Source organism: Callionymus lyra, chromosome 9, assembly GCF_982586985.1.
Source record: "Callionymus lyra chromosome 9, fCalLyr1.hap1.1, whole genome shotgun sequence".
NCBI lineage: Eukaryota > Metazoa > Chordata > Actinopteri > Syngnathiformes > Callionymidae > Callionymus > Callionymus lyra.
In genome coordinates, this window is record NC_141826.1 from 24468676 (window position 1) to 24496574 (window position 27899).

Consider the following 27899-nt stretch of genomic DNA (forward strand, 5'->3'; position numbering starts at 1 on the left):
ATGACTTTCAGAGGATGTCACCAGACGAGCGCCGTGGTGACGAAACAATCGAGACAAACCAATGTAATTCAAAATGTTATAGACTGGTCGACACTGCCCCCGTGAGTCGTTTTAACGTATTGCATATTTAAATCTTCGTGAAAGGAAAACAAACTATCACTTTGATAAACACGTTAGGTTAACAAAATCCAAACATAAATATTATTTCATTAATATGAAGACAAAGTCAAGTATTTAAATTAGAAAAAATAGGAAGTATAGCAAAAACACTAGTTATCAGATGAAATAGACTTATTCGAACTACTTATACATGAAATAAATGTGAATGTAATCAACAAACATGTAGGAGAGAATGTTCGAAAGAAAATCAGCACCATGGACAGCTCCACCAGCGTGTCTCTTTAACATCAACAACATGAGCAATATCTTGACAACGCATCAAACAATACCGAAGTGGTGAAGCTCAAAACATGCATGAATACAAGAGTTCAATAACTCATTGTTAAATACACATGACACAATAACACATCTGGTACATTTTGACAAACATATAAGTCTATAGGATACATTTCAAAATGACTTTTAAGAACGAAGTCACATGATTATTGTTCAACAGTAGATTGACTGAAGGACATAAGCTCTGCGATTTCACTAACACATATAATATAGATGTATTAACAGCAGGCCCATGTACTCTGAAAATGAACTACAACAACTTGTATTTGTAGACCAGATGCATGTGTTTAACAAATCATCAATACATGTTTTGAAAATATTATAAACCCTGATAATGAATATTTCCTACAATTATGGTCATATTATTATAACCTAATTAAAAAGGGAATTATATAACACTAATAAACCACTGTCTGATTATTATTGAACATACAATGTTTCAGTTCGTCACGTTAAGATCTAAAATAAGATCATTTGGTCAGCTTGGTCAGTATTAAACTATTACAAGGAGATACAAACAACAACAAACAAACAAAGACAATCATGATACCAGTCAGACTTTTCCTCAATTCACTTTGGCATATATTAGTTTAATAATAAGCACAAATGGCTTTAGTTGAACAAATGTAATCAGATTTCGTCAACCAGACGAGCATGACACTAGACAAAGTGTTGTTAATATTTACATAGGAGAATTGCAGATAACGAGTAATTGTCCTACCTCCACAGAAGACTCCAAGTCATCAAAGGGGTCGACAAAGTCAGAAGGACTCTTCCTCAGAGTCTGGTCAGCAGGCAGCGTGTTGTCATTGTAAGAGGACACAAACTTAAAGTCACTGGTTCGAGATCCTGTGGTCAAGTAGGCGTCATAGTTGTAAGTGCTGCGTAAAGTTCCTGTGCCGTCAACATCTGCGTAGTTAGGAGGGAGATAAGCACTGGGGATGGCCACTGCTCCATCAAACAACATTCTGGGCTTCTTCCTGTGACAGAACCTCACACCCAGGATGATGATGATGAAGGTGAGGAAGAAGGTGGACACACACACCAGAGCGATGATCAGATAAGAGGTGAGTTTAGAATTCTTCTCATCATAAGAAATGTCCTTCAGTTCTGGCACCTCAGCCAAGTTATCAGAAATCAGTAGATACATGGAACAGGTGGCAGAGAGAGAGGGCTGTCCGTTATCTTTCACTGCCACAATCAGGTTCTGTTTCATGCTGTCAGACTCAGAAATGTCCCGCTGGGTCCTGATCTCTCCGCTGTGGAGACCAATAGTGAAAAGTCCCGGATCAGTGGACTTGACGATATGATAAGACAGCCAGGCATTCTGTCCAGAGTCTGCGTCCACTGCGATGACTTTGGACACCAGAGAGCCTCCGTGTGCAGCTTTGGGGACCAGCTCGGTCATGAAGGAGTTGCCCTCCGGGGTGGGGTACAGTATCTGAGGAGAGTTGTCGTTCACGTCTGATATGAAGACACTGACGCTCACGTTGCTGCTGAGTGGAGGAGAACCGTTGTCTCTGGCCATCACCTGGACTTTAAAACTCCTCCACTGTTCATAGTCAAAGGACCTGACAGCGTGGATCACCCCCGTGTCTCCGTTAACAGACAGATAGGAGGACACCTGGGCACCGTTCACCTCAGCAGGTAACAGAGAATAAACCACGGTACCGTTTTGTCTCCAGTCTGGGTCTCGAGAAGTAACGGAACATAAAGAGGAGCCAGGTTTGTTGTTTTCACTCACATATGCGCTGTAGGACTGTTCCTCAAACACAGGCGGGTTGTCGTTGATGTCTGCTACTGATAAGTGAACAGTTTTAGAGGAGGACAGAGGAGGAGACCCCTCATCAGTGGCAGTGATTGTAATGTTGTAGTCAGACACCAGTTCACGGTCCAGTTGACCAGTAGTCATCAGAGAATAATAGTTTTCAATTGAAGGAACTAATTTAAATGGAACATTTTGTTGAATTAAACATTTGACTTGTTTGTTATTGTCAGAGTCTCTGTCCTGAACATTGATGATGCCCACCTCTGTACCAGGTGACACATTCTCAGGTATGGAGTTAGACAGAGACTTCAGATCGATCACTGGAGAATTATCATTAACATCAGTTACTTCTATTATAACTTTTGCATATGATGTCAAACCTAAACCATCTTTTGCCTTAATACCGATCTCATAAGAAGTGATCTCCTCATAATCTAAAATATCTGAAACCTTAATTTCCCCTGATTTTGAATCAATAGAGAAGACCATCATATCTCCATCAAATATATGGTCAAACTGATATGTCACATCTCCATTCACTCCTTCATCTGCATCAGTGGCACTAACTTTGATCACAACAGTATCTAGAGGAGAGTTTTCAGGCAGACTGGCTTTATAAAGGTCCTGACTGAACACTGGGGCGTTATCATTAGCATCCAGCACAGTGACGTGGATGATCACTGTACCTGATCTCTGAGGAGAGCCGCCATCATAAGCAGTCAGAATTAAATTTATTCCACCTTCCTTTTCTCGATCTAGCTCGTTTTGCAACACAAGTTCAACTCTTTTGTTTTCAACTGAAAGAACAAAATTTGTATTTTTTTCCAAGTCATATCTCTGAACACCATTCTGACCTATATCTGCATCATGGGCCGCATCTATCGGGAAGCGACTGTTCTTTACTGCCGACTCGCTTATCTCCATTCGTATCCGCTCTTCTCGAAATTTGGGAGGATTATCATTGACATCCTGGATATGAAGACTTACTCGATGAAGCTCTAACGGATTTTCTAACACTAGCTTTAATTTAAAAACACACGAAGGTTTCTGTCCGCAAATATTCTCTCTGTCGATTCTCTCTGACGTGATCAGATCTCCGGTGTTCATGTTAATGTCACAGTACCGTTTGCGAGTCCCCTCCACATCAATCCGAGCCTTTCTTGAAGATAAAGTCCTCAAATCAACACCCAGATCTTTAGCCACATTTCCAATAATAGATCCACGTTTCATCTCTTCTGGAATAGAATAACTCAGATCTCCATAAACGAGGTGCAGCATCAAAATGAAGGACGCAAAGCAGAAGATCCGACGAAGCTCTGACGATCCTTTGTCTTCCATCATGATAAGAAAATACGAGATGAAACAGGATATTTGTTAAATCCAGTAGGTATTCAGAGCGGTGAAGCTCAATATCTGATATCAAACCGAAAATCAGAGTAAAAACGACGGACAAAAACGTGTTTCCTACTAAATCCGACGAACAAAGCAGTGAGAATAATCTCATACGCAATGGGTGGAGAGAGCTCAGTATTCAAAAGAAATCCTTTAGCTCCCTCTTGAGGTGGTTTTAGCTCACACCACATAAAAAGAAATTCTGTTTCTCCATCGCTGCGAAATCTTACATCGAATTTATGCTGAATTGATACTGGCAAAACTATTTAGAACGTTTTGAATTACTTTTATAAATTAAATAACGAATGCTGAAGATCATTTTATGATTGAACCAGAATAAAAACACCAAAGGTAACTTAGTATAGTCAAATACAAAGATTGCTTCAATCTATAAACTATAGTTTAAATACAAACTGACGTTGCAAGAATCACAATACCGCACACAAATAATTCAAAATTGAACAAGCTATGGATCTTTTTAAATCCATCCTAAAATAAAATGCATTTTATTATGTAATAAAATTGTTTTTCAAAATGTGATATCAGGTCATGGTTTGATTGAAAAAACATAAGTCATTTTTATTATCAAATTATGTTTTAATAACGCTTAAAGTTCATGTCAGTGGAATTGTGGCAAACCATTTTTCATTGGAAAAAATGTATCAAACTCATCCATCCATCACGCACACAATACAAGACAATTATTATGTAGCTCAGCACTTTGAAACTGCAAAGTTAGATTTATATTTTCAAATTATTATATTGTGGCAGCAGGTGTCGCGTATAAACATTGTCCCTGAGAAATCTGAGCGAAACGAACCACTAAACTTGCATCTTTCAAAGCTGCTTTGCGGCTGCTTCACTCTCTGCTCATATATGGATGGTAATTCAACAAGGTTTTATTCGTACGCTTTCGCATTTGGAGTTGCATAATTATTTAATGAATAATATTTACGCTTGGAAGTAATTCTTAATTGAAAATAAGTTTTATTAAATATAATTTTAGTTGCTCACATCTGATAAACGTATCTAACGCCATAAAAACCATCAAACAATGAAGTTGGTAAAAAATATTTGCATTTAGAGTATTTAATTTTCGTGATTTCTTTTATAGTCCTCAGGTACTTACCGCCATTTAAACACTGAATTTCCTGATCTGCCCAGTGAAACAGTAAAAAGTAAACTTTTATAGATAACATTACTTTGTGCACAACCAGATAATTGTATTTATACAAATCTTTAAAAAAAAACAACATCTAGTTATCTTCACAATGAAGAACTCTTTAAAGAATATTTAAAAAAAGGTGAGAAGAACTCATATAAAACCAAATGAACATTGTGATATATAGAGATTGATATGGTCCTACCTCCAAAGGATCCAAAGTGTCATCAAAGTGGTCGACAAAGTCAGAAGGACTCTTCCTCAGAGTCTGGTCAGCAGGCAGCGTGTTGTCATTGTAAGAGGACACAAACTTAAAGTCACTGGTTCGAGATCCTGTGGTCAAGTAGGCGTCATAGTTGTAAGTGCTGCGTAAAGTTCCTGTGCCGTCGACATCTGCGTAGTTAGGAGGGAGATAAGCACTGGGGATGGCCACTGCTCCATCAAACAACATTCTGGGCTTCTTCCTGTGACAGAACCTCACACCCAGGATGATGATGATGAAGGTGAGGAAGAAGGTGGACACACACACCAGAGCAATGACCAGATAAGAGGTGAGTTTGGAATTCTTCTCATCATAAGAAATGTCCTTCAGTTCTGGCACCTCAGCCAAGTTATCAGAAATCAGTAGATACATGGAACAGGTGGCAGAGAGAGAGGGCTGTCCGTTATCTTTCACTGCCACAATCAGGTTCTGTTTCATGCTGTCAGACTCAGAAATGTCCCGCTGGGTCCTGATCTCTCCGCTGTGGAGACCAATAGTGAAAAGTCCTGGATCAGTGGACTTGACGATATGATAGGACAGCCAGGCGTTCTGTCCAGAGTCTGCATCCACTGCGATGACTTTGGACACCAGAGAGCCTCCGTGTGCAGCTTTGGGGACCAGCTCGGTCATGAAGGAGTTGCCCTCCGGGGTGGGGTACAGTATCTGAGGAGAGTTGTCGTTCACGTCTGATATGAAGACACTGACGCTCACGTTGCTGCTGAGTGGAGGAGAACCGTTGTCTCTGGCCATCACCTGGACTTTAAAACTCCTCCACTGTTCATAGTCAAAGGACCTGACAGCGTGGATCACCCCCGTGTCTCCGTTAACAGACAGATAGGAGGACACCTGGGCACCGTTCACCTCAGCAGGTAACAGAGAATAAACCACGGTACCGTTTTGTCTCCAGTCTGGGTCTCGAGCAGCAACAGAACATAAAGAGGAGCCAGGTTTGTTGTTTTCACTCACATATGCGCTGTAGGACTGTTCCTCAAACACAGGTGGGTTGTCGTTGATGTCTGCTACTGATAAGTGAACAGTTTTAGAGGAGGACAGAGGAGGAGACCCCTCATCAGTGGCAGTGATTGTAATGTTGTAGTCAGACACCAGTTCACGGTCCAGTTGACCAGTAGTCACCAGAGAATAATAGTTTTTAATAGAAGGAACTAATTTAAATGGAACATTTTGTTGAATAAAACATTTGACTTGTTTGTTATTGTCAGAGTCTCTGTCCTGAACATTGATGATGCCCACCTCTGTACCAGGTGACACATTCTCAGGTATTGAGTTAGACAGAGACTTCAGATCGATCACTGGAGAATTATCATTAACATCAGTCACTTCAATTATTATTTTTGCATATGACGTCAAACCTAAACCATCTTTAGCCTGAAGTCGCATTTCAAAAGAACTCCTCTCCTCAAAGTCAATTGCACCAATTAATTTAATTTCCCCAGTTTTTGAGTCGACTGAGAAAAAATGTAGATCATCGTTAGATTGATGTCCAAACTGATAAGTCACATCTCCATTCACTCCTTCATCTGCATCAGTGGCACCAACTTTGATGAAAACAGTATCTAGAGGAGAGTTTTCAGGCAGACTGGCTTTATAAAGGTCCTGACTGAACACTGGGGCGTTATCATTAGCATCCAGCACAGTGACGTGGATGATCACTGTACCTGATCTCTGAGGAGAGCCGCCATCATAAGCTGTCAAATGCAAATCAATAGAATCTTGATTTTCACGATCCAGTTCCTTTTCCAGTACCAGTTCGAGTCTATTACTCCCCAGTGAGAGCACAAAATTGTCGTTTTTTTGCAAAACGTATCTCTGTACAGCATTCTGACCTATATCTGCGTCATGGGCCTCCTCGATAGAGAAACGGTTATCCTTGTCTGCAGACTCACTAATTTCCATCAATATATTGTTGTCTTTAAACTCTGGTGAATTATCATTTGCATCCTGAATATTAATCGTCACACGGCAAAGCTCCAAAGGGTTTTCCAGAACAATGTCAAATTTTAAAACACAAGATGGTTTCTGTCCGCAAATATTCTCTCTGTCGATTCTCTCTGACGTGATCAGATCTCCGGTGTTCATGTTAATGTCACAGTACCGTTTGCGAGTCCCCTCCACATCAATCCGAGCCTTTCTTGAAGATAAAGTCCTCAAATCAACACCCAGATCTTTGGCCACGTTTCCAATAACAGATCCACGTTTCATCTCCTCTGGAATAGAATAGCTCAGATCTCCATAAACGAGGTGCAGCATCACGATGAATGAGGAAACGCATAATATCCGTCGGAGGTCTGATGATCCTTTGTCTCCCATTTTGAACCAAATACTCAAGCCAGGCATAAATTGATCGCCGATGACGCTGGCAATGAATCTAGATGGTAAACTATTAATTAAATAAGGTAATCGACGTCGATAACGAGTTCGTCTTATTGCGTCGCGCAAGGAACAATGCAGCTGCTGAAATATGTGGCGCAGTATTTGTAAGTCACAATAAATTCCATTTTTAAACCAACAGCGACCCCTTGAGTCGGTTTATCGCCATCACTTGCCTAGAAAAAATGTTTTCAACGTGAAATAACACGATACTACAAATCATGTATTAACATTGCAGCAGCTGCAAGTGTATCGTTTACTTCTTGATATAAAAAAAAACAAAACATAAGCAGTGTACGATCAAAGACTTCAAGAAGAAAATATAAAAGGAAATTTCGTTATTTAGTTATATTTAAAATATCAATGGACACGTTGCTAAATCTGCACCACCAAAAGTTGACTGTATACATGTTCAGCACCACAGACAGATACTTGTGGAGTTCTACTCCAACGGTGTCTGCTATTACATTTATAAAGGAAACAAAATTAACTGTGACACTTACTTTTGTTCTACACATCAAATAACACAGTCAATTTATATTATATGGTTTTACATTATAGTAACATATATATGTTCTATGAAATAAATAAAAACTCAGCAGATGCCAAAAAACATATTTAAAAACGTTTTAACCATACTAAGCTCCACATTCACACCATTAGACTTTCTCCACCAGCTTTAGCTGCAACCAGTCCTTTGATTATTGTATTTTAAAATAAATGAAGTTGACATCACCCATGAATCATGAACTATTTATTGATTTGGAAATTGTACCGCAGATATTGTATTTCCTATGAATCATTTTCTGTATTCAACAAAGGCTTTATACAAATGCTGTTAAAGCCTGTAACACAAAATTGATGTTTAGTTTGTTTTGTTTTTTTTGTTCCTGGAGATGTATAGAAATGAATTTGACCAAAATGCAATCTGAAATATTTACATGTAAAAAGCCACACTACACAAACAATAGGATTTAAGTTTTACTTTTATCTCCCATATATATGTTCTTTGATATCCGTTAAGAATACATCATCCATCTTCATACATCTGTATTGTGACTACCCATAACTCTGAAGTGTTGTCTCTCCATGTCTCACTCTCTGTCATTAGTTTCAGCACAACTTAAACTCTCGACACTTCATTTACTAAGTTTTTTCACCATAAACAAATTCAGAATTCAATCTAAGCTGTTTTCTCTTCATCCTGACCGTAACAATGCCAGCAGAAAATGTGCTGCTCATTTTGAAAAAAGTAATGAAGGATACATTTCACTGACATATGCTATGATGTGCTATACAAAAATAAAAAATAAAGTAAAATACTGTAGTTACATTTATTTTATAAACAGGTATTTTGAATTGGACAAATGTGCCTTTGATTTATATTTCTATATCAATAACAATTCAAAAGGCCATCAAATGTTGTGAACAAGAATCCAGCACCAACAAGAGCATCAAAGAAAAAAAACAACAACAAACAAACAAAGACAATCATGATACCAGTCACACTTTTCCTCAATTCCCTTTGGCATATATTAGTTTAAAAATAAGCAAAAATGGCTTTAGCTTCACTCATGTAATCAGATTTCTTCAACCAGACGAGCATGACACTATACAAATAATTTGTTAATAATTACATAGCAGAACTGCAGATGTAGAGTAATTGTCCTACCTCCACAGAAGACTCCAAGTCATCAAAGGGGTCAGCAAAGTCAGAAGGACTCTTCCTCAGAGTCTGGTCAGCAGGCAGCGTGTTGTCATTGTAAGAGGACACAAACTTAAAGTCACTGGTTCGAGATCCTGTGGTCAAGTAGGCGTCATAGTTGTAAGTGCTGCGTAAAGTTCCTGTGCCGTCAACATCTGCGTAGTTAGGAGGGAGATAAGCACTGGGGATGGCCACTGCTCCATCAAACAACATTCTGGGCTTCTTCCTGTGACAGAACCTCACACCCAGGATGATGATGATGAAGGTGAGGAAGAAGGTGGACACACACACCAGAGCGATGATCAGATAAGAGGTGAGTTTGGAATTCTTCTCATCATAAGAAATGTCCTTCAGTTCTGGCACCTCAGCCAAGTTATCAGAAATCAGTAGATACATGGAACAGGTGGCAGAGAGAGAGGGCTGTCCGTTATCTTTCACTGCCACAATCAGGTTCTGTTTCATGCTGTCAGACTCAGTAATGTCCCGCTGGGTCCTGATCTCACCGCTGTGGAGACCAATAGTGAAAAGTCCCGGATCATTGGACTTGACGATATGATAGGACAGCCAGGCGTTCTGTCCAGAGTCTGCGTCCACTGCGATGACTTTGGACACCAGAGAGCCTCCGTGAGCAGCTTTGGGGACCAGCTCGGTCATGAAGGAGTTGCCCTCCGGGGTGGGGTACAGTATCTGAGGAGAGTTGTCGTTCACGTCTGATATGAAGACACTGACGCTCACGTTGCTGCTGAGTGGAGGAGAACCGTTGTCTCTGGCCATCACCTGGACTTTAAAACTCCTCCACTGTTCATAGTCAAAGGACCTGACAGCGTGGATCACCCCTGTATCTCCGTTAACAGACAGATAGGAGGACACCTGGGCACCGTTCACCTCAGCAGGTAACAGAGAATAAACCACGGTACCGTTTTGTCTCCAGTCTGGGTCTCGAGCAGCAACAGAACATAAAGAGGAGCCAGGTTTGTTGTTTTCACTCACATATGCGCTGTAGGACTGTTCCTCAAACACAGGTGGGTTGTCGTTGATGTCTGCTACTGATAAGTGAACAGTTTTAGAGGAGGACAGAGGAGGAGACCCCTCATCAGTGGCAGTGATTGTAATGTTGTAGTCAGACACCAGTTCACGGTCCAGTTGACCAGTAGTCACCAGAGAATAATAGTTTTTAATAGAAGGAACTAATTTAAATGGAACATTTTGTTGAATAAAACATTTGACTTGTTTGTTATTGTCAGAGTCTCTGTCCTGAACATTGATGATGCCCACCTCTGTACCAGGTGACACATTCTCAGGTATGGAGTTAGACAGAGACTTTAGATCGATCACTGGAGAATTGTCGTTAACATCAATTACTTCAATTATAAGTTTCGTAAAAGTTGTTTGACCTAAACCATCTTTAGCTTTAACATCCATTTCAAACAAAGATCTTTCCTCAAAGTCAATCAAGCCAGCGACTTTAAGCTCTCCTGTTTTTGGATCAATTGAAAATAAGTTCATATCTTCAGCTGATACATGACCCAATGCATATGTCACATCTCCATTCACACCTTCATCTGCGTCAGTGGCACTAACTTTAATCACAACAGTATCTAGAGGAGAGTTTTCAGGCAGACTGGCTTCATAAAGGTCCTGACTGAACACTGGGGCGTTATCATTAGCATCCAGCACAGTGACGTGGATGATCACTGTACCTGATCTCTGAGGAGAGCCGCCATCATAAGCTGTCAGAATTAAATCTAGCTCCTTGTTTTTCTCACGATCCAGCTCATGCTCTAAAACAAGTTCGATCTTATTATTGGCTATTGAAAGTACAAAATGTTCATTTTTTGCAAGGTTGTAGTTCTGAACAGCATTCTGACCTATATCTGCGTCATGAGCCTTTTCAATTGAGAAACGGTTTCCCTTTCCTGCGGACTCTCTTATTTCCAATTGGATCAGATCCTCTCGAAATTTCGGTTCGTTGTCATTTACATCCTGAATATGAAGTATAATTCCGTGAAACTCTAAAGGATTTTCTAAAACAATGTCAAATTTTAAAACACAAGATGGTTTCTGTCCGCAAATATTCTCTCTGTCGATTCTCTCTGACGTGATCAGATCTCCGGTGTTCATGTTAATGTCACAGTACCGTTTGCGAGTCCCCTCCACATCAATCCGAGCCTTTCTTGAAGATAAAGTCCTCAAATCAACACCCAGATCTTTGGCCACGTTTCCAATAACAGATCCACGTCTGATTTCTTCTTGAATAGAATAGCTCAGATCTCCATAAACGAGGTGCAGCATCACGATGAAGGACGCAAAGCAGAAGATCCGACGCAGCTCCGTAGGCCCTGAACGTCCCATTGTGTTCTGGAAAAGACTTCAAACCACGATTGTATAATATCCAATCGGTTTTACACCGTTTTGCAAACAAATCCTTGTTTTGAGAATAAAAAGCTTGTAATTTAAATACAGAAAACACGTCTCTCCGTTACATCCGAGGAACAAAGAATGAGCTGAGAATCACACATTCATAATGGGTGGAGAGGCATAAGCGCCAGTTAGAAATCCTATATCGCCCTCTAGAGGCATTTCAGAGTCATGAGAACTTCCATGCAAGGTGAAGAGGGGAAATATATTCAGCTCAGGTATCAGAAAATGACAATACTTTAAAAAATATTTACATTTTTTCTTAAACATCCTCATTTTGTCCCTTTTTATATTTTAAAAGAACACTGTAATGAGGATCATTTGGTGGAGTATTTACCTATGGTAGCGTCAGACTGTAGTACTCTGAACATTATCTAACAATGACTCAAATCCAAAGTACCACTAAAACCAACCTCATAAAACATATGGAAGATAACACTAGTATATACAAGTATTTTCTTTTGATGCAAATTTCATTTTCTTATAAGTTTAACGTGGATTAATTTAACAGGAATTAAATTACGTTTTGTATAAGGCAGGAGAATTATCCACTGAGTAAATATGCCCAGGTGAGTAATGAAAACCCATGATTTAAACAAAAATCAATTTATAAGTTTGTTGGGGATTAAATAAGTGTTCTTCTTCTTTACCTTTGCGCTGCTCCCTTCAGGGGTCGCCACAGTTTATTCACCTCCTCCATCTTACCCTGTGTTTGTGTCCCCCGCTCTCACACTAACCAACTTCACATCCTCTTTCACTACATCGTTAAACCTTCTCTTTGGCCTTTCTCTAGACCTCCTGCTTGGCAGTTCCAACCCCAGCATCATTCGACCAATATACTCACTATCCCTCCTCTGTACATGACAAAACCATCTCATTCTGGCCTCTCTGACCTTATCTCCAAAACATCTAACATGTTCGTCTGATTGACTCATTTCTGATCCTATCCATCTTCGTCACTCCCAAATAAATATTCAACAAAAATCAGGTGCTGTTGCAGACAAGGTAATATGCTCTATAAATCAGACAGTTTGAAAAACAAAATAACAACGTGAAGAGTTGCATAGAAAAGCCAATAATAAACAAGAGAAGATTAAATACACACTGTCAGACATTAAAAACTGCAACATAGTTCCACAATACAGAGAGAATAATTCTATATTTACTCCAGAAGGGAAATCACAGGTTGATGAATTGTGCAAGAAATTGTAACAAATCGTGTATGTTCTAAAAAGACTGTGCAGGTGACAAGATATATTTGATTTTTTTATCTATGTCAGATCAGATAACTAAGTTCAAAAGAAAAAAGGGCTATCAAATGCTTCAAAGCCATGAAGATTATTGTTTTGAAAAGAAAACATTGAACCAAACAATCATGAAGTAATTAACTCACACTTGACTTAGACACTGTCATCAGCGCAAAAACAAGATTATTCATGCAAAAATGCTCAGCAAATTTACTCAAATGACCATTTTCTCTAATTTATATCACGTTGGAGGACATTTTGAAGCAGAAACAAAAATATTTGTGTAAAACAACCATTTGTGATCAGCACAAGCTCAAAGCACCTTCTAAGGAATATTAAAATAACTTAATCTCTCTTTAAGTCCCTGTGTTGTCATAGTAAAATATGTATTTTTTAAATGTATGTTTTAGTAATCAGTGTTCTTAAACTATTTGGGTTGGTGTAATGTGAATAAAAAAAGTACCTTGATGACAAAATTGTCTCTGATTTGTCAAGTGAGTTTTGTCTTACCTCGCCAGAAGTGTCCAAGTCATCAAATGGGTCAGCAAAGTCAGAAGGACTCTTCCTCAGAGTCTGGTCAGCAGGCAGCGTGTTGTCATTGTAAGAGGACACAAACTTAAAGTCACTGGTTCGAGATCCTGTGGTCAAGTAGGCGTCATAGTTGTAAGTGCTGCGTGAAGTTCCTGTGCCGTCAACATCTGCGTAGTTAGGAGGGAGATAAGCACTGGGGATGGCCACTGCTCCATCAAACAACATTCTGGGCTTCCTCCTGTGACAGAACCTCACACCCAGGATGATGATGATGAAGGTGAGGAAGAAGGTGGACACACACACCAGAGCGATGATCAGATAAGAGGTGAGTTTGGAATTCTTCTCATCATAAGAAATGTCCTTCAGTTCTGGCACCTCAGCCAAGTTATCAGAAATCAGTAGATACATGGAACAGGTGGCAGAGAGAGAGGGCTGTCCGTTATCTTTCACTGCCACAATCAGGTTCTGTTTCATGCTGTCAGACTCAGAAATGTCCCGCTGGGTCCTGATCTCTCCGCTGTGGAGACCAATAGTGAAAAGTCCCGGATCAGTGGACTTGACGATATGATAGGACAGCCAGGCGTTCTGTCCAGAGTCTGCGTCCACTGCGATGACTTTGGACACCAGAGAGCCTCCGTGAGCAGCTTTGGGGACCAGCTCGGTCATGAAGGAGTTGCCCTCCGGGGTGGGGTACAGTATCTGAGGAGAGTTGTCGTTCACGTCTGATATGAAGACACTGACGCTCACGTTGCTGCTGAGTGGAGGAGAACCGTTGTCTCTGGCCATCACCTGGACTTTAAAACTCCTCCACTGTTCATAGTCAAAGGACCTGACAGCGTGGATCACCCCCGTGTCTCCGTTAACAGACAGATAGGAGGACACCTGGGCACCGTTCACCTCAGCAGGTAACAGAGAATAAACCACGGTACCGTTTTGTCTCCAGTCTGGGTCTCGAGCAGTAACGGAACATAAAGAGGAGCCAGGTTTGTTGTTTTCACTCACATATGCGCTGTAGGACTGTTCCTCAAACACAGGTGGGTTGTCGTTGATGTCTGCTACTGATAAGTGAACAGTTTTAGAGGAGGACAGAGGAGGAGACCCCTCATCAGTGGCAGTGATTGTAATGTTGTAGTCAGACACCAGTTCACGGTCCAGTTGACCAGTAGTCACCAGAGAATAATAGTTTTTAATAGAAGGAACTAATTTAAATGGAACATTTTGTTGAATAAAACATTTGACTTGTTTGTTATTGTCAGAGTCTCTGTCCTGAACATTGATGATGCCCACCTCTGTACCAGGTGACACATTCTCAGGTATGGAGTTGGACAGAGACTTAATGTAAATAACTGGAGAATTGTCATTAACATCAGTCACATCTATTATTATTTTTGCATACGATGTCAAACCTAAACCATCTTTTGCTTCAACATTCATTTCAAAAATGTTTTTTTCTTCATAATCAAGAACACCTGACACTTTAATTTCTCCACTTGACGGATCAATAGTAAATGGATTTACAAAACCATCTGACACATGACCAAAATCATAACTTAATATTCCATTGACTCCTTCATCTGCATCAGTGGCACTAACTTTGATCACAACAGTGTCTAGAGGAGAGTTTTCAGGCAGACTGGCTTTATAAAGGTCCTGACTGAACACTGGGGCGTTATCATTAGCATCCAGCACAGTGACGTGGATGATCACTGTACCTGATCTCTGAGGAGAGCCGCCATCATAAGCTGTCAGAATTACGTGTAACTCTCTTTGTTTTTCACGATCTAGTTTATTTTCCAAAACAAGCTCCACTCTATTATTATCGGCCGAAAACACAAAATTATCATTATTTTGTAGGTCGTATCTCTGCACTGAATTCTGACCTATATCTGCGTCATGGGCCTTCTCGATTGAAAAGCGACTCCCCTTCTCTGCAGACTCGCTTATCTCCATTTCTATCACGTCCTTTTTGAATTTAGGATAATTATCATTGACATCCTGAATATGAATATTCACTTTGAAAAGCTCTAACGGGTTTTCTAACAGCAATTCAGAAGTCAGCAAACACGAAGGTTTCTGTTCGCAAATACTCTCTCTGTCGATTCTCTCTGACGTGATCAGATCTCCGGTGTTCATGTTAATGTCACAGTACCGTTTGCGAGTCCCCTCCACATCAATCCGAGCCTTTCTTGAAGATAAAGTCCTCAAATCAACACCCAGATCTTTGGCCACATTTCCAATAACAGATCCACGTTTCATCTCCTCTGGAATAGAATAGCTCAGATCTCCAGAAACGAGGTGCAGCATCACGATGAAGGACGCAAAGCAGAAGATCCGACGGAGCTCTGACGGCCCTGAACGTCCCATCATGGTTTGAAAAAAAGGCTTCGAACCACGAATGTATGATATCCAGACGGCTTTACAGCTTTTTGCGAACAAATCCTTGTTTTGAAAGAGTAAAATTCTCTCAATACAAATACAGAAAACACGTATCTCCGTTACATCCGCGGAACAAAGAATGAGCTCAGAATCACACATTCATAATAGGTGGTGTTCTCTGCGTTAGTAAGAAATCCTGTATCGCCCTCTAGAGGAACTTCTCCGTCATGAGCTAAACAAAAAGGGATTAGTCACAAGGCAACCCTTTTACCAATTAACGCCACTGATCATTCACAGGTTATAAACTGCCACAATACAAATATCACCCAGAACGACTAATCCTTTCACACCGTCTGAAATCCGAACTTTTCAATAATTAATTAAATAGTCATATCATATATTCATTTAAATAATACACTTAACCATAATGGAACAGGTTTACAAATCCATTTTTGTTTTTTAACTGAATAGAAAAATGGTTAACATGAATATATCCAGCATATCTTGAAGCATAGGTAGATTTTAAGCCCTGTAAGTAAAAAATAAAATAAATAAACTGCTCCTGTGTGCTAGATGGATTTAACATTCATCGTTTTAAACTGCACAATCAAGAGACACATTCTCAAATTGTATAGGATGTAAGATAATGTATAATACAACCTGCTTCTTTCCAATACCTTCTACCAAACAACAGCAAGGAGGTGAATATATATTCAGCTGAGGTACCTGAATATAAAAATAAATAAACAAATATTAAGAATTTGTCTTAAAAATGGTTGTTTTGAAAAAAAACAACACTGTACTAAGAATAATTTTGTGTACTATTTTCCTATGGCACAGATAAACTGTGTTACTCTTAATCTAATGATGACTCAAATCCAAAGTAAAACTGAAACTAATCCCATCAAACATACAACAGAAAACACAAGTAATTACGAGTATTTTCCATTTTCTTTTGATGCAAATTTAAATATTTTACAAGTTTAAATATGGGCTGATTATATGTGAATTAAATTAAGTTTTGTATGAGGCAAAATAATTATCCCCTGAGTAAATATGCCGAGGTGAGTTATGATAAACCTTATAATAAATACACACTGTCAGACATCAAAAACTGCAACATAGTTCCACAAGAGAGAGAGAGGATAATTCTATATGTACTCCAAAAGGGAAATCACAGGTTGATTCATTGAGCAACAAATTGCAACAAAGCATGTATATTTTAAAAAGACTGTCCAGGTGATGACATCTTGACATGTTTTCTAAAAAAGGACTACCATAGACTTAAAAGCCATGAAGATAATTGTTAAGAAACTAAACAAGTGAACCAAAAAATCATGAAGCAACAATCTCAAACTTGACTTGGAAAATATACTCAGCAAAAAAACAACATTCTTCTAACTAATATCAAGTTGGAGAACATAGTGAACCAGAAACAAAAATATAGTTTGAGTAAAACAACCATTTGTGATCCGCACAAGCTCAAAAGCACCTTCTAAGAAATATGAAAATAATTTAATCTCTCTTTGATTCCCTGTGTTGTCAAAGGTACATTTGTATTTTTTTTAATTTATGTTTTAGTAATAAGTGTTCTTATACTATTTGGGTTGGTGTAATGTGAATAAAAAAAGCACATTGATGACAAAATTGTCTCTGAAGGGTCAAGTGAGTTTTATCTTACCTCGCCAGAAGTGTCCAGGTCATCAAAGGGGTCAGCAAAGTCAGAAGGACTCTTCCTCAGAGTCTGGTCAGCAGGCAGCGTGTTGTCATTGTAAGAGGACACAAACTTAAAGTCACTGGTTCGAGATCCTGTGGTCAAGTAGGCGTCATAGTTGTAAGTGCTGCGTAAAGTTCCTGTGCCGTCAACATCTGCGTAGTTAGGAGGGAGATAAGCACTGGGGATGGCCACTGCTCCATCAAACAACATTCTGGGCTTCCTCCTGTGACAGAACCTCACACCCAGAATGATGATGATGAAGGTGAGGAAGAAGGTGGACACACACACCAGAGCGATGATCAGATAAGAGGTGAGTTTGGAATTCTTCTCATCATAAGAAATGTCCTTCAGTTCTGGCACCTCAGCCAAGTTATCAGAAATCAGTAGATACATGGAACAGGTGGCAGAGAGAGAGGGCTGTCCGTTATCTTTCACTGCCACAATCAGGTTCTGTTTCATGCTGTCAGACTCAGAAATGTCCCGCTGGGTCCTGATCTCTCCGCTGTGGAGACCAATAGTGAAAAGTCCCGGATCAGTGGACTTGACGATATGATAGGACAGCCAGGCGTTCTGTCCAGAGTCTGCGTCCACTGCGATGACTTTGGACACCAGAGAGCCTCCGTGTGCAGCTTTGGGGACCAGCTCGGTCATGAAGGAGTTGCCCTCCGGGGTGGGGTACAGTATCTGAGGAGAGTTGTCGTTCACGTCTGATATGAAGACACTGACGCTCACGTTGCTGCTGAGTGGAGGAGAACCGTTGTCTCTGGCCATCACCTGGACTTGAAAACTCCTCCACTGTTCATAGTCAAAGGACCTGACAGCGTGGATCACCCCCGTGTCTCCGTTAACAGACAGATAGGAGGACACCTGGGCACCGTTCACCTCAGCAGGTAACAGAGAATAAACCACGGTACCGTTTTGTCTCCAGTCTGGGTCTCGAGCAGTAACGGAACATAAAGAGGAGCCAGGTTTGTTATTTTCACTCACATATGCGCTGTAGGACTGTTCCTCAAACACAGGTGGGTTGTCGTTGATGTCTGCTACTGATAAGTGAACAGTTTTAGAGGAGGACAGAGGAGGAGACCCCTCATCAGTGGCAGTGATTGTAATGTTGTAGTCAGACACCAGTTCACGGTCCAGTTGACCAGTAGTCACCAGAGAATAATAGTTTTTAATAGAAGGAACTAATTTAAATGGAACATTTTGCTGAATAAAACATTTGACTTGTTTGTTATTGTCAGAGTCTCTGTCCTGAACATTGATGATGCCCACCTCTGTACCAGGTGACACATTCTCAGGTATGGAGTTAGACAGAGACTTAATGTAAATAACTGGAGAATTGTCGTTAATATCAGTCACATCTATTATTATTTTTGCATACGATGTCAAACCTAAACCATCTTTTGCTTCCACATTCATTTCAAAAATGTTTTTTTCTTCATAATCAAGAACACCTGACACTTTAATTTCTCCACTTGATGGATCAATAGTAAATGGATTTACAAAACCATCTGACACATGACCAAAATCATAACTTAATATTCCATTGACTCCTTCATCTGCATCAGTGGCACTAACTTTAATCACAACAGTATCTAGAGGAGAGTTTTCAGGCAGACTGGCTTTATAAAGGTCCTGACTGAACACTGGGGCGTTATCATTAGCATCCAGCACAGTGACGTGGATGATCACTGTACCTGATCTCTGAGGAGAGCCGCCATCATAAGCTGTCAGAATTATGTGTAACTCTCTTTGTTTTTCACGATCTAGTTTATTTTCCAAAACAAGCTCCACTCTATTATTATCGGCCAAAAACACAAAATTATCATTATTTTGTAGGTTGTATCTTTGCACTGAATTCTGGCCTATATCTGCGTCATGGGCCTTCTCGATTGAAAAGCGACTCCCCTTCTCTGCCGACTCTCTTATCTCCATTTCTATCACGTCCTTTTTGAATTTAGGATAATTATCATTGACATCCTGAACATGAATATTCACTTTCAAGAGCTCTAAGGGGTTTTCTAATAGCAATTCAGAAGTCAGCAAACACGAAGGTTTCTGTTCGCAAATATTCTCTCTGTCGATTCTCTCTGACGTGATCAGATCTCCGGTGTTCATGTTAATGTCACAGTACCGTTTGCGAGTCCCCTCCACATCAATCCGAGCCTTTCTTGAAGATAAAGTCCTCAAATCAACACCCAGATCTTTGGCCACATTTCCAATAACAGATCCACGTTTCATCTCCTCTGGAATAGAATAGCTCAGGTCTCCATAAACGAGGTGCAGCATCACGATGAAGGACGCAAAGCAGAAGATCCGACGGAGCTCTGAAGGCCCTGAACGTCCCATCATGGTTTGAAAAAAAGGCCTCGAACCACGAATGTATGATATCCAGACGGCTTTACAGCTTTTTGCGAACAAATCCTTGTTTTGAAAGAGTAAAATTCTCTCAATACAAATACAGAAAACACGTATCTCCGTTACATCCGCGGAACAAAGAATGAGCTGAGAATCACACATTCATAATAGGTGGTGTTCTCTGCGTTAGTAAGAAATCCTATATCGCCCTCTAGAGGCACTTCTCCGTCATGAGCTAAACAAAAAGGTATTCGTCACAAGGCAACCCTTTTACCAATTGACGCCACTGATCATTCACAGGTTATAAACTGCCACAATAAAAATATCACCCAGAACGACTAATCCTTTCACACCGTCTGAAATCCGAACTTTTCAATAATTAATTACATAGTCATATCATATATTCATTTAAATGATACACTTAACCATAATGGAACAGGTTTACAAATCCATTTTTGTTTTTTAATTGAATAGAAAAATGGTTAACATGACTATATCCAGCATATCTTGCAGCATGGGTAGATTTTAAGCCCTGTCAGTAAAAAATAAAATAAATAAACTGCTCCTGTGTGCTAGATGGATTTAACATTCATCGTTTTAAACTGCACAATCAAGAGACACATTCTCAAATTGTATAGGATGTAAGATAATGTATAATACAACCTGCTTCTTTCCAATACCTTCTACCAAACAACAGCAAGGAGGTGAATGTATAGTCAGCTGAGGTACCTGAATATAAAAATAAATAAACAAATATTATGAATTTGTCTTAAAAATGATTGTTTTGACTCATGAAAAAAAAACAACACTGTACTAAGAATAATTTTGTGTAGTATTTTCCTATGGCACAGATAAACTGTGTTACTCTTAATCTAATGATGACTCAAATCCAAAGTAAAACTGAAACTAATCCCATCAAACATACAACAGAAAACACCAGTAATTACGAGTATTTTCCATTTTCTTTTGATGCAAATTTCAATATTTTACAAGTTTAAATATGGGCTGATTATATGTGAATTAAATTAAGTTTTGTATGAGGCAAAATAATTATCCCCTGAGTAAATATGCCGAGGTGAGTTATGATAAACCTTATAATAAATACACACTGTCAGACATCAAAAACTGCAACATAGTTCCACAAGAGAGAGAGAGGATAATTCTATATGTACTCCAAAAGGGAAATCACAGGTTGATTCATTGAGCAACAAATTGCAACAAAGCATGTATATTTTAAAAAGACTGTCCAGGTGATGACATCTTGACATGTTTTCTATCTATGTCAGATCCAATAACTACGTACAAAAGAAAAAAGGACTACCATAGACTTAAAAGCCATGAAGATAATTGTTAAGAAACTAAACAAGTGAACCAAAAAATCATGAAGCAACAATCTCAAACTTGACTTGGAAAATATACTCAGCAAAAAAACAACATTCTTCTAACTAATATCAAGTTGGAGAACATAGTGAACCAGAAACAAAAATATAGTTTGAGTAAAACAACCATTTGTGATCCGCACAAGCTCAAAAGCACCTTCTAAGAAATATGAAAATAATTTAATCTCTCTTTGATTCCCTGTGTTGTCAAAGGTACATTTGTATTTTTTTTAATTTATGTTTTAGTAATAAGTGTTCTTATACTATTTGGGTTGGTGTAATGTGAATAAAAAAAGCACATTGATGACAAAATTGTCTCTGAAGGGTCAAGTGAGTTTTATCTTACCTCGCCAGAAGTGTCCAGGTCATCAAAGGGGTCAGCAAAGTCAGAAGGACTCTTCCTCAGAGTCTGGTCAGCAGGCAGCGTGTTGTCATTGTAAGAGGACACAAACTTAAAGTCACTGGTTCGAGATCCTGTGGTCAAGTAGGCGTCATAGTTGTAAGTGCTGCGTAAAGTTCCGGTGCCGTCAACATCTGCGTAGTTAGGAGGGAGATAAGCACTGGGGATGGCCACTGCTCCATCAAACAACATTCTGGGCTTCTTCCTGTGACAGAACCTCACACCCAGGATGATGATGATGAAGGTGAGGAAGAAGGTGGACACACACACCAGAGCGATGATCAGATAAGAGGTGAGTTTGGAATTCTTCTCATCATAAGAAATGTCCTTCAGTTCTGGCACCTCAGCCAAGTTATCAGAAATCAGTAGATACATGGAACAGGTGGCAGAGAGAGAGGGCTGTCCGTTATCTTTCACTGCCACAATCAGGTTCTGTTTCATGCTGTCAGACTCAGAAATGTCCCGCTGGGTCCTGATCTCTCCACTGTGGAGACCAATAGTGAAAAGTCCCGGATCAGTGGACTTGACGATATGATAGGACAGCCAGGCGTTCTGTCCAGAGTCTGCGTCCACTGCGATGACTTTGGACACCAGAGAGCCTCCGTGTGCAGCTTTGGGGACCAGCTCGGTCATGAAGGAGTTGCCCTCCGGGGTGGGGTACAGTATCTGAGGAGAGTTGTCGTTCACGTCTGATATGAAGACACTGACGCTCACGTTGCTGCTGAGTGGAGGAGAACCGTTGTCTCTGGCCATCACCTGGACTTTAAAACTCCTCCACTGTTCATAGTCAAAGGACCTGACAGCGTGGATCACCCCCGTGTCTCCGTTAACAGACAGATAGGAGGACACCTGGGCACCTTTCACCTCAGCAGGTAACAGAGAATAAACCACGGTACCGTTTTGTCTCCAGTCTTGGTCTCGAGCAGTAACGGAACATAAAGAGGAGCCAGGTTTGTTATTTTCACTCACATATGCGCTGTAGGACTGTTCCTCAAACACAGGTGGGTTGTCGTTGATGTCTGCTACTGATAAGTGAACAGTTTTAGAGGAGGACAGAGGAGGAGACCCCTCATCAGTGGCAGTGATTGTAATGTTGTAGTCAGACACCAGTTCACGGTCCAGTTGACCAGTAGTCACCAGAGAATAATAGTTTTCAATAGAAGGAACTAATTTCAATGGAACATTTTGTTGAATAAAACATTTGACTTGTTTGTTATTGTCAGAGTCTCTGTCCTGAACATTGATGATGCCCACCTCTGTACCAGGTGACACATTCTCAGGTACTGGATTTTTAAATGATTTCAATAAAATTGTAGGAGCATTGTCATTTACATCAATAACATCAATTATCAAAGTGCAAGAGGATACTAATCCTGGACCATCTTTAGCTGTAATTTGTATTTCATACGTGGATAACTCCTCATAATCCAGTGATCCACTTAGTTTAACAGCACCGGTTTTCTCATCAATCGTGAAAATATTATTTTCATCTGATATATGATCAAATTCAAAAGTCACTTCTCCATGTATTCCTTCATCTGCGTCACGGGCAGTAACAGTGACGACAACAGCGTCTACAGGAGAATCCTCGGGCAGACTTGCTTTATACACCGTCTGGCTGAATACTGGGGCGTTATCATTCGCGTCCATCACAGTAACATGGATCGCTGCAGTTCCTGATCTCGGTGGTGTCCCTCCATCTGCTGCTACAATCACAAACGACAGTTCCTTCTCCTGCTCTCTGTCGAGCTCTTTCTCTAGAACCAGCTCACTATATTTTCCTCCTCCTGGTTTTGCAACAACATTTAATCTAAAGTATTCGTTTGTTTCGATGCTGTAACTCTGAATCGCGTTTTGACCCACATCTGCGTCATGGGCCTCGTCCAGGCGGTATCGACTGCCTTTTAAAGCAGATTCGCTGATATCAAATTTGATCACATCCTTCCTAAACTGTGGAGAATTGTCGTTTATATCTTGTATGTGTAAAACAATGCGATGGAGCTCTAAAGGATCTTCCAGGACGAGCTCCTGCTTCAGAACGCATGATGCCTTTTTTCCACAGAGGCCCTCTCTATCAATCCTGTCAGACACGATCAAATCCCCTGTCTGCGTGTTTATATCACAATACCGTTTGCTTTTGTGATCTGCATCAACTCGAGCTCTTCGAATAGACAGTCTGCCGACATCGATTCCAATATCTTTGGCTATATTTCCAACCACGGAGCCGCGCTTCATCTCCTCCGGAACAGAATACGTCACATCACCGCCGACAGTCTTGATCGTCGGTAGAAAAAATCCAAACAAAGCGATGATGAGAAACAATGAAAATTCATTTGTTGCCATCATAGTATCCATTAAACGATTAAAGAAGAGTGTAGAACAAAAATGATGATCCAAAATACAATCCTTCTGTGAACGATGTGCTAACAAAAGAATGATTTTCAGAAGATGTCACCCGACGAGCGCCGTGGTGACGAAATACGTGAGACCCACCAGTGTAATGCAAAATGTTATAGACTGGTCGACACTGCCCCCGTGAGTCGTTTTAACGTATTGCATATCTAAATACTCGTGAAAGAAAAACAAACTATCAATTTGATAAACACGTTAAGTTAACAACATCCAAATAGAAATATGATTTTATTGATACGAAGACAAAGTCAAGTATTTATATTATAAATACAAGAAATATAGCAAAAATACTTATTATCAAATGAAATAGACTCATTCGAACTACTTATACATGAAAGAAATGCGAATGTAATCATCAAACATTTAGGAGAGTATGTTCGAAAGAAAATCAGCACCATGGACAGCTCCACCAACGTGTATCTTTAAAAACAACAACATAACCAATATCTTGACAACGCATCAAACAATACCGAATTAGTGAAGCTCAAAAAATGCATTTTACAATGAGTTCAATAACTCATTGTAAAATACAGATGGCACAATAACACATCTGGTACATTTTGACAGACGTATAAGTCTATAGGATACATTTCAAAATGACTGTCAAGAACAAAGTCATTTCCACGTGATTATTGTTCAACAGTAAATTGACTGAAGGACATAAGCTCATTGATTTCACTAACAAATATAATATAGATGTATTAACAGCAGGCCCATGTACTATGAAAATAAACTACAACAACTTGTATGTGTAGACCAGACGCATGTGTTTACCAAATCATCAATACATGTTTTGAAAATAATATGAACACTGATAATGAATATTTCCTACAATTGTGGTCATATTATTATAACCTAATTAAAAATGGCATTATATAACACGAATAAACCACTGTCTGAAGGTTATTAAACATACAACGTTTCAGTTCATCACATTAAGATCTAAAATAAGATCATTTGGTCAGCTGTTAAAACATTTTCCTTATTGAAATAATACAAGGAGATACAAACAACAACAAACAAATGAAGACAATCATGATACCAGTCACACTTTTCCTCAATTCCCTTTGGCATATATTAGTTTAATAATAAGCCCAACTGGCTTTAGCTGTACTAATGTAATCAGATTTCTTCAACCAGACGAGCATGACACTAGATAAATTATTTGTTAATAATAACAAAGCAGAACGGCAGATAGAGAGCAATTGTCCTACCTCCACGGAAGACTCCAAGTCATCAAAGGGGTCAGCAAAGTCCGAAGGACTCTTCCTCAGAGTCTGGTCAGCAGGCAGTGTGTTGTCATTGTAAGAGGACACAAACTTAAAGTCACTGGTTCGAGATCCTGTGGTCAAGTAGGCGTCATAGTTGTAAGTGCTGCGTAAAGTTCCTGTGCCGTCGACATCTGCGTAGTTAGGAGGCAGATAAGCACTGGGGATGGCCACTGCTCCATCAAACAACATTCTGGGCTTCCTCCGGTGACAGAACCTCACACCCAGGATGATGATGATGAAGGTGAGGAAGAAGGTGGACACACACACCAGAGCGATGATCAGATAAGAGGTGAGTTTGGAATTCTTCTCATCATAAGAAATGTCCTTCAGTTCTGGCACCTCAGCCAAGTTATCAGAAATCAGTAGATACATGGAACAGGTGGCAGAGAGAGAGGGCTGTCCGTTATCTTTCACTGCCACAATCAGGTTCTGTTTCATGCTGTCAGACTCAGAAATGTCCCGCTGGGTCCTGATCTCTCCGCTGTGGAGACCAATAGTGAAAAGTCCCGGATCAGTGGACTTGACGATATGATAGGACAGCCAGGCGTTCTGTCCAGAGTCTGCGTCCACTGCGATGACTTTGGACACCAGAGAGCCTCCGTGTGCAGCTTTGGGGACCAGCTCGGTCATGAAGGAGTTGCCCTCCGGGGTGGGGTACAGTATCTGAGGAGAGTTGTCGTTCACGTCTGATATGAAGACACTGACGCTCACGTTGCTGCTGAGTGGAGGAGAACCGTTGTCTCTGGCCATCACCTGGACTTTAAAACTCCTCCACTGTTCATAGTCAAAGGACCTGACAGCGTGGATCACCCCCGTGTCTCCGTTAACAGACAGATAGGAGGACACCTGGGCACCGTTCACCTCAGCAGGTAACAGAGAATAAACCACGGTACCGTTTTGTCTCCAGTCTGGGTCTCGAGCAGTAACGGCGCATAAAGAAGAGCCAGGTTTGTTGTTTTCACTCACATATGCGCTGTAGGACTGTTCCTCAAACACAGGTGGGTTGTCGTTAATGTCTGCTACTGATAAGTGAACAGTTTTAGAGGAGGACAGAGGAGGAGACCCCTCATCAGTGGCAGTGATTGTAATGTTGTAGTCAGACACCAGTTCACGGTCCAGTTGACCAGTAGTCACCAGAGAATAATAGTTTTCAATCGAAGGAACTAATTTAAATGGAACATTTTGTTGAATAAAACATCTGACTTGTTTGTTATTGTCAGAGTCTCTGTCCTGAACATTGATGATGCCCACCTCTGTACCAGGTGACACATTCTCAGGTATGGAGTTAGACAGAGACTTCAAATCGATCACTGGAGAATTATCATTAACATCAGTCACTTCAATTATAACTTTTGCATACGAAGTCAAACCTAAACCATCTTTAGCCAGAATGCTCATTTCAAATGAACTTCTCTCTTCATAATCAATCACACCCGACAATTTAATTTCCCCCGTTTTTGAGTCAACAGAGAAGAAATCTAGTTCATCATTTGACTGACGAGGAAACTGATATGTCACATCTCCATTCACTCCTTCATCTGCGTCAGTGGCACTAACTTTGATCACAACAGTATCTAGAGGAGAGTTTTCAGGCAGACTGGCTTTATAAAGGTCCTGACTGAACACTGGGGCGTTATCATTAGCATCCAGCACAGTGACGTGGATGATCACTGTACCTGATCTCTGAGGAGAGCCGCCATCATAGGCAGCAAGAATTAATTCTAAATCTTTTTTCTTTTCACGATCTAATTTGTTTTGCAACACAAGTTCAACCGTATTACTATCAATTGAAAGGATAAAATGATCGTTACTCTGTAGGTCGTATCTCTGAACAGAATTCTGGCCTATATCTGCGTCATGGGCCTTCTCGATTGGAAAGCGACTCCCCTTCTCTGCTGACTCGCTTATCTCCATTTTTATATTGTCAGTATTAAACTGCGGGTGATTATCATTGACATCCTGAATAACAATATTTACGCGGTGAAGCTCTAACGGATTTTCCAACACTAACTTTAATTTAAAAACACAGGAAGGTTTCTGTCCGCAAATATTCTCTCTGTCGATTCTCTCTGACGTGATCAGATCTCCGGTGTTCATGTTAATGTCACAGTACCGTTTGCGAGTCCCCTCCACATCAATCCGAGCCTTTCTTGAAGATAAAGTCCTCAGATCAACACCCAGATCTTTGGCCACATTTCCAATAACAGATCCACGTTTCATCTCCTCTGGAATAGAATAGCTCAGATCTCCATAAACGAGGTGCAGCATCACGATGAAGGACGCAAAGCAGAAGATCCGACGGCGCTCTGACGGCCCTGAACGTCCCATCGTGGTTTGAAAAAAAGGCTTCAAACCAATATTTTTTTTTATATTCAGGCGGTTTCACACCGATTTGCAAACAAATTATTGTTTTAAAGTCGTAAAATGCTCTCAATTCAAATACAGAAAACACGTCTCTCCGTTACATCCGAGGAACAAAGAATGAGCTCAGAATCACACGTTCATAATAGGTGGTGTTCTCTGCGTTAGTTCGAAATCCTGTATCGCCCTCTAGAGGCAATTCTACGTCATTAACACTTTGTTAAGCGTCAGATATTATTATTTCAATGATTTATAAGATGGTAAGGAACTCGGAAGGCAGCTTTTTTACCAATTGA

At 40.2% G+C, this 27899-nt stretch overlaps 4 protein-coding genes across 10 annotated transcripts in view; all 4 read right to left on the minus strand.

The window, feature by feature from the left end:
- LOC148072349 (protocadherin gamma-A5-like) overlaps nt 1-27899 on the minus strand; it is a 235222-nt gene that overhangs the window by 181232 nt on the left and 26091 nt on the right. The window lies entirely within an intron of this gene.
- Nucleotides 1-27899, minus strand: part of LOC148072368 (protocadherin beta-15-like) — a 138280-nt gene that overhangs the window by 102389 nt on the left and 7992 nt on the right. The window contains exon 1 of one of the 7 annotated variants that reach the window (XM_087799960.1): nt 25186-27687. The exons of 2 other annotated variants lie outside the window; for them this stretch is intronic. In XM_087799960.1, coding sequence (XP_087656086.1) covers nt 25186-27570 — 2385 coding nt within the window. In that variant the 5' untranslated portion in view covers nt 27571-27687. Of the gene's footprint in view, nt 1-1177; nt 3677-4983; nt 7497-13308; nt 15810-17386; nt 19897-25185; nt 27688-27899 lie in introns of those variants that run through there. 4 more of the 7 variants (XM_087799958.1, XM_087799959.1, XM_087799953.1 and 1 more) reach the window with 4 other exon arrangements.
- LOC148072379 (protocadherin gamma-A12-like) lies at nt 9062-11571 on the minus strand. The gene has a single exon (XM_087799118.1). It carries the CDS (start codon nt 11483-11485, stop codon nt 9062-9064), a length of 2424 nt encoding a protein of 807 aa, XP_087655244.1. The 5' UTR covers nt 11486-11571.
- LOC148072380 (protocadherin gamma-A11-like) lies at nt 19992-23916 on the minus strand. Its single transcript, XM_087799694.1, has 2 exons — nt 21506-23916; nt 19992-20015 (listed from the first exon to the last, which is right to left on the minus strand). Exons 1-2 carry the CDS (start codon nt 23912-23914, stop codon nt 19992-19994), a joined length of 2433 nt encoding a protein of 810 aa, XP_087655820.1. The 5' UTR covers nt 23915-23916.